The 7,105-nt window shown below is 49.5% G+C and overlaps 1 protein-coding gene across 1 annotated transcript in view; it reads left to right on the top strand.

Annotated features, from left to right (window-relative positions):
* The first annotated feature begins 4,491 nt into the window (after positions 1-4,491).
* Positions 4,492-7,105, top strand: part of LDLRAD3 (low density lipoprotein receptor class A domain containing 3) — a 273,477-nt gene continuing 270,863 nt past the window's right edge. Inside the window, exon 1 of the mRNA XM_027562657.1 lies at positions 4,492-4,594. Within this exon, the coding sequence (XP_027418458.1) occupies positions 4,549-4,594 (46 nt within the window). The 5' untranslated portion in view covers positions 4,492-4,548. The remainder of the gene's footprint in view (positions 4,595-7,105) is intronic.

Below are 7,105 nucleotides of genomic sequence, written 5' to 3'. Positions count from 1 at the left end.
ATCAAAGCTGTATATTGTCACCCTGCTTATTTAATTTATATGCAGAGTACATCAGACTGCTTCCAAATAGGAAAAGGAGTAGTCAAGGCTGTATATTGTCACCCTGTTTATTTAACTTATATGTAGAGAACATCATGAGAAACGCTGGGCTGGATGAAGCACAAGTTGGAATCAAGATTGCCGGGAGAAATATCAATAACCTCAGATATGCAGATGACACCACCATTATGACAGAAAGTGAAGAGGAACTAAAAAGCCTCTTGATGAAAGTGAAAGAAGAGAGTGAAAAAGTTGGCTTAAAGCTCAACATTCAGAAAATGAAGATCATGGCATCTGGTCCTATCACTTCATGGGAAATAGATGGGGAAACAGTGGAAACAGTGTCAGACTTTATTTTTTGGGGCTCCAAAATCACTGCAGATGGTGATTGCAGCCATGAAATTAAAAGACATTTACTCCTTGGAAGGAAAGTTATGACCAACCTAGATAGCATATTGAAAAGCAGAGACATTACTTTGCCAACAAAGGTCCAACTAGTCAAGGCTATGGTTTTTCCAGTGGTCATGTATGGATGTGAGAGTTGGACCATGAAGAAAGCTGAGCGCTTAAGAATTGATGCTTTTGAACTGTGGTGTTGGAGAAGGCTCTTGAGAGTCCCTTGGACTGCAGGGAGATCCAACCAGTCCATTCTGAAGGAGATCAGCCCTGGGTGTTCTTTGGAAGGAATGATGCTAAAGCTGAAACTCCAGTACTTTGGCCACCTCATGCAAAGAGTTGACTCACTGGAAAAGACTCTGATGCTGGGAGGGATTGGGGGCAGGAGGAGAAGGGGACGACAGAGGATGAGATGGCTGGATGGCATCACCGACTCAATGGACGTGAGTCTGAGTGAACTCTGGGAGTTGGTGATGGATGGGGAGGCCTGGCGTGCTGCAATTCATGGGGTTGCAAAGAGTCGGACACGACTGAGAGACTGAACTGAACTGAACTGTACATCATGTGAAATGCTGGGCTGGATGAAGCAGAAGCTGGAATCAAGATTGCCAGAGAAATATCAATAACCTCAGATATGCAGATGACACCACCCTTGTGGCAGAAAGCAAAGAGGAATTCAAGAGCCTCTTGATAAAAGTGAAAGAGGAGAGTGAAAAAGCTGGTTTGAAACTTAACATTCAAAAAACTAAGATCATGGCATCCAGTCCCATCACTTCATGGCAAATAGATGGGCAAACAGTGACGGACTTTATTTTGGGGGGCTCCAAAATCGTTGCAGATGGTGACTGCAGCCGTGAAATTAAAAGACATTTGCTCCTTGGAAGAAAAGCCATGACCAATCTAGACAGCATATTAAAAAGCAGAGACATTACTTTGCTGACAAAGGTATGTCTTGTCAAAGCTATGGTTTTTCGAGTAGTCATGTATGTATGTAAGAGTTGGACCATAAAGAAAGCTTAGTGCTGAAGAACTGATGCTTTTGAACTGTGGTGTTGGAGAAGACTCTTGAGAGTCCCTTGGACTGTAAGGAGATCCAACCAGTCCATCCTAAAGGAAATCAGTCCTGAATATTCATTGGAAAGACTGATGCTGAAGCTGAAACTCCAACACTTTGGCCACCTGATGCGAAAAACGGACTCATTTGAAAAGACCCTGATACTGGAAAAGATTGAAGGTGGGAGGAGAGGGGGACGACAGAGGATGAGATGGTTAGATGGCATCACTGACTCGATGGAAATGAGTTTGAGCAAGCTCTGGGAGTTGGTGAAGGACAGGGAAGCCTGGCATGCTCCAGTCCATGGGGGTCACAAAGAGTTGGACACGACTGAATAACTGAATTGAACTAAACAGCTTAAACGGTGGGGAGGCTGAGAGTGTTTCAATAGAAGTATAAAAACAACATGGAATGTAAAGAGGGCTTTACATAGTTGGAATGGTCTCAAAGACATTAATATATTTAAAAGAAATGTGTGTGCGTGTGTGTGTGGCGGGGGCAGGGGGAGAGGGGAGAGAGAGAAATTGAGACAGAGACAGAGAGGCAGGAAGTAAACCAGGCACTTACAGAGTTGAAGCTCAAGTGCCCAGAGGAACACAGGGAAATAAGAAAGATGGTACTGGGTCAGGTCCATTCCTCCTTCCATATTTCTAATATTTGGAGGCAAATGAACAGCTGTAGGAGAAATTATTTGCCTTCTTCTGTATCATTATCAGAGGTCAGAGGCTTCATTCCAATACACTTCCTGGGAAAATGTATGTACTCATACACACTTGGAATTTGCATAAAACATTGGGGGTTTTAAAATTCTCTGAAGCCCATGAGATGAGCACCCTAGTCCTTGTGGACCCCAGAAGAAAACCCCCAGAGGCTAAATGTTTTGGAGAATTTGTTTGTGTTTTCCATATTTAACAAAGTACTTTGTAATATGGAACTTGCTCAACTTGCCTATATGGCATCACATTTTCTCATTACCTTGAACCGTTGTTGTTATTTTTAAAATTTTGACCTGATCCACTTTAACCTTTATATTTCCAGCCTAGAGCAGATAATTAAAATGCAAAGACACTGAATCTCAGTATCTTCTGTGGTTTCTCCCGTTCATCTCAAATCTAATGTGGGTATCCCATCCACAACTTCTCTTACCTAGCAGTTCCGGCACCCATGCCCTCCCAGCTCCTTCAAACAGGTATGGTTTATACACAGTAAAATGCACTTGCTTTAGGTGTGGGTTTTAGGGATGTAGTTCTCTAAGTTTTCACAAACGCATAAAGTTATGTATGTCTTGTATACAACAATAGCCACCACCACTGCTGCTAAGTCACTTCAGTCGTGTCCGACTCTGTGCGACCCCATAGACGGCAGCCCACCAGGCTCCCCTGTCCCTGGGATTCTCCAGGCAAGAACACCAGAGTGGGTTGCCATTTCCTTCTCCAGTGCATGAAAGTGAAAAGTGAAAGTGAAGTCACTTAGTCGTGTCCGACTCTTAGCGACCCCATGGACTGCAGCCCACCAGGCTCCTCCATCCGTGGGATTTTCCAGGCAAGAGTACTGGAGTGGGGTGCCATTGCCACCACCACTACCATAATCAAATTGAGAACAGTCTCACTGCTCCACAATGTTCCCTTGTGACCCTTTGCACTGGTCCTTCCCCAGGCCAGATCGTGGTGTCTGCTGAGCTGATTTTGGTCCCTATGGCTTTGCTTCCCTCCCTGTCCTCATCCCTCATGTCTTATAAATGGAGTCATACAGAATGCCCCCTTGGAGCCTGGATTCTTTCTCCTAGCACACTTCTGAGATTCATTCATGTTGAGCCACTTGTGACTTTGTCGGTAAAGAACCTGCCTGCAGTACAGGAGACCCGGGGTTCAATCCCTGAGTCAGGAAGATCCCCTGGAGCAGGAAATGGCAACTCACTTCAGTGTTCCTGCCTGGAGAACTGTTTGGACAGAGAACCGTATAGCCTGGAGGGCTACAATCCACTGGGTCCCAAGAGTTGGACACGACTGAGTGACCAAAGCAGCAGCACCTGTTGCTTCATTAAGTGACAGGACACAATTTCTTTATCCATTTCTCAGTTAATGGATATTTCCAGTTTGGGGTGATGACTTGCATTTTTTCTTGCTTTTTTTTTCTGGAGAAGGAAGGGGCTGGAGAGTGGACACCGAAAGCGTCATTGATTCTTCCTCCGTCTAAATCCTCTGGCAATTGTCACCAGTGCTGTCTTGGAGCCCCAACTGCACTGGAGCAGCTGTTCTTTTTGTATTTGGGCTTCTACTTTCACATTTACTTTCCTTTTCTGCAAACTGGGGCCCCAAAGTCCCTTGGTCTAGGCAGACAAGATCCAGAGGAAATAAAGCACAGGCTAAAGCTGTGTGCCTACTCCACTTGTGGTTCACCATCAGTTTCCAAATCACCTGAAAGCTTCTTAGAAAAGCAGAATCGCAGGCCCCACCCAATACCTACTGAGTCCGAGGCCAGGTGCGTCGGATGCATTTGAAAAGTTTGAGAAGCACTCCTCGTATTCCATATTGCTACTAAAAATAATACATACATACATACATATATATATATTTTTTCTTTCTCATAACATTTGGCCAATTCTTTCAACTTCTTTCCTTCCCTGGAGTAAACTCATTCTGTAGTTAGTTCTGTAAAGAATTCAAGTTTGGGACTTGAGGAGGTGGTGAGCGCTGCATCCTCGAAGGATGGAGGAACAGAAGTGGGAGGAAAAAGAGAAAGAGAAGGCGAGGACCGGGCCTGGACTGTTACATCCTCGCAGCCAGAGGGGGTTGATGGCGAGCGGCCGCCAGGGCCGGACCCTCCGTGGCCCCCTTGGCGGCCTCTCTGAGCCTGGACAACCGGGGCAGGACGCGGGCGGCGCGCGGCCCGGATGCTCGCGAAAACTTCGCAGAGCGGGGCCAGGCTGGCCAGGCTGAGAGGGCGGGGCGGGCGGGAGGCGGGACCGCGGGGGCGGGGCCGGCGCCGCGAGGGGCGGGGTCGTCGCCGAGGCCGCGGGGGCAGCGACGGCGCCGGGCAGCGGGAGCGGCGGCCGCGCCATGTGGCTGCTGGGGCCGCTGTGCCTGCTGCTGAGCAGCGCCGCGGGTGAGTCGGGGGGCGTCCGGAGAACTTTCTGAGGGGCGCGGGGCGCGGCGGCGGGGCTGCGATCGTGCCCCCTCCCCTTGCCCGGGCTGCGTCTCCAGGCGCGGGTGTGCACAGAGGGCGGACCCCGGCGCCGGGCTGGCCGGGACCCCGGCGAGGGGCCGCGGCGGGGTGCGCGCCGTCCTATTGTGTGGGCGTGCGCGCCGGCTTGTGCTGTGTGGTGTGTGCACGGGCGGGGCTTTGTGTGCAGTCCGGCTCTGGGGAGCCCGGCAGCTGCCCCGATTGGGCGTAGCTGGAGAGTTCGTGTGTGTGTGTGTGTGTGTGTGTGTGTGTGTGTTGTGTGTTGTGTAGAAGAAAGGAAGAAGGGTGGGGAGAGGAGAGAACGCTTCCCTGATCCCAGCATCCCAGACGCGGGGTGCTGGGTGCTGCGATAGCCTCCCCAGGGCCCCTTTGGGTCTTGTGTGCACCCCCGTGCGTCAGTTTCCTACCTGGTCCGCCGGGCGGGTGGTATCGCCCTTCCCATCCATTCCTGCCTGGGACTGTTTGGTTTAAGCAAAGGGAGATGAAGCAGGGCCGGACCTGGGAATTATTCATCTTTCCCACTGATTCTGGGAGCAGGACATTTATTTAAATCATCTGATCACCCCCACTCACCTTACGGTGGACGCCCTGTCCGGCAAGATGCCCTGGGAGAGGGCACGGGGTTCATCTGCCACCCTTTGAACCTGGCATCGCCTTTAGCGTGTGCACCCTGAGGTCTTCAGGAGCAGCGTGACGTTCTCTGAAACTTTTCTGCTGATGTGGGCACGCTCCAGATTCCAGCCCGGAGCTGTTCCCCTGCCCCTGCCCTCTGGTCACAGCTGTCAGCTGCCCCCTCCAAGGGTCGGCAGGCCCTTGACCCCCCCATAGTTATTTCTGGGCAGCTGGTGCACGGGAAAGTAGATGGCAGGGCAGCGTGAACTTTCTGAAGTTGGTGCCATCTACATGTCTAATTCATGCTCGATTCCCCCACATACTTCTAGCTACTTGAGGTGGAAGTATCTTTGGGGGTGTATTTGTTGGGGAAGTTGAGCCTCACTTAATTCCAGGCTTCCCCCTCCCTGCCAGATGTGCACTAGGAAAGACAAACCCTCCTCCTTGTTTGGAGTCCCTGGTCCTGGCCATCCTGAGAATCCACTGGGTAGCCTTCCCCCACTCTAAGACCTATGACATCATCCCCACTCCTCTGAGACTCCCGCTTAGATGTCTGTGGGTTTTCTGCGGCTTCTAGGGAGGGTGGAATGCTGGTGGCTGCTGTGGATTTTTAACCAGGTGTGGGTCAGAGTGTCCTGTTTGTCCTGAACTACTCAGCCACCCCAGGGAGAGGGTTTCCAGGGGGCGTTGGCAGTCACAGGTAGGGACGAGTGATTATTTGGAGGCTGTTAGAACTGGGAGGTTTCCTGGACATCTCAGACACAAAGACCTGCCTAGATTCATGCTTTCTATTTGCATTGACCTGGTGTGTCCCCTGATAAAACCCAAGTAGGACAGTCCAGAAGCCAGGTCTTGTGCATGTCCTCAGGGAACTGCCTGCGGCCCAGTAGAAACTGTTATTTATTGCATCTCCCAGTTAGTACTGGGTGGCTTTCGTTGAGTCTTCATGACTGTAAAAATAGCTGTACAGTTAATTTTGTCTTTCTCTGGTCAGCACTGGTTAATATGTGTGTACGTGTAAAATAGGGCTAAAATAAGTAGAATAGTCAGAGTGGGTTTGAGCAAACTCCAGGAGATAGTGAAGGACAGGGAAATCTGGTGTGCTACAATCCATGGGGTTCAAAGAGTTGGACACGACTGAACAACAGTCATAGTGGGGAGGGAAGGATGGGGGGTGGTAGTTACAAAACACCTAGCTGTCCCAACTGGTGGTTTTCTGTTATCCGTGTTTCTTGGGCTTGTGTGGTTTTGACTCACCTTTACAGTGAGTTGCTAGTTTAGAAACCTCTAGGCAGGTTGAAGTGTGTGCATTATATTAAGTATCACCCTTCTAGAAGGGATTTCACTTTGCCCTAACTTGTCACCGGAGAACAGGGCCGGTCACGTCTCCTGAAGCCTATATGGTAGGTCAATTCGTAGTGGGCCAAAGACCCTGTCCTTCTGTCCCATATCCTCCACCTCCATGCTCTTTTGGGAAGTTGATCGAACAAGAAAGATGATAAATGCCAGTGCTTTGGCACTTTGGATTTCTTTCTCCCTTTGATAGTTTGTGAAGAAACTCGGGGTCAGAGCGGAGCCCTAGTCTGAGTTTCAGGTCTTTGTAGGACTGGAAGGACACCGACATTTCAACAGCAATCTGGAGGCCTCTATTTTTCAGGAATCTTCTCAGACACCTTTGCATGCATGTGTATATTTTTTCCTTCCTTTGTTTTTACTGTTTGTGTTAGGGAAGTGAAGCATCGATTTCGACCGTTATTATTTTTTAATGTATCTGGTGAGAAAGGCTCAGGCTGTTTGAGGTCCAGCTTTCCTTGCCGAGGT

The sequence above is a fragment of the Bos indicus x Bos taurus genome, chromosome 15 (assembly GCF_003369695.1).
Source record: "Bos indicus x Bos taurus breed Angus x Brahman F1 hybrid chromosome 15, Bos_hybrid_MaternalHap_v2.0, whole genome shotgun sequence".
Taxonomy (NCBI): Eukaryota; Metazoa; Chordata; class Mammalia; order Artiodactyla; family Bovidae; genus Bos; species Bos indicus x Bos taurus.
The sequence above is the reverse complement of the archived record's forward strand: the minus strand, read 5'-3'. Positions and strand labels throughout refer to the sequence as shown.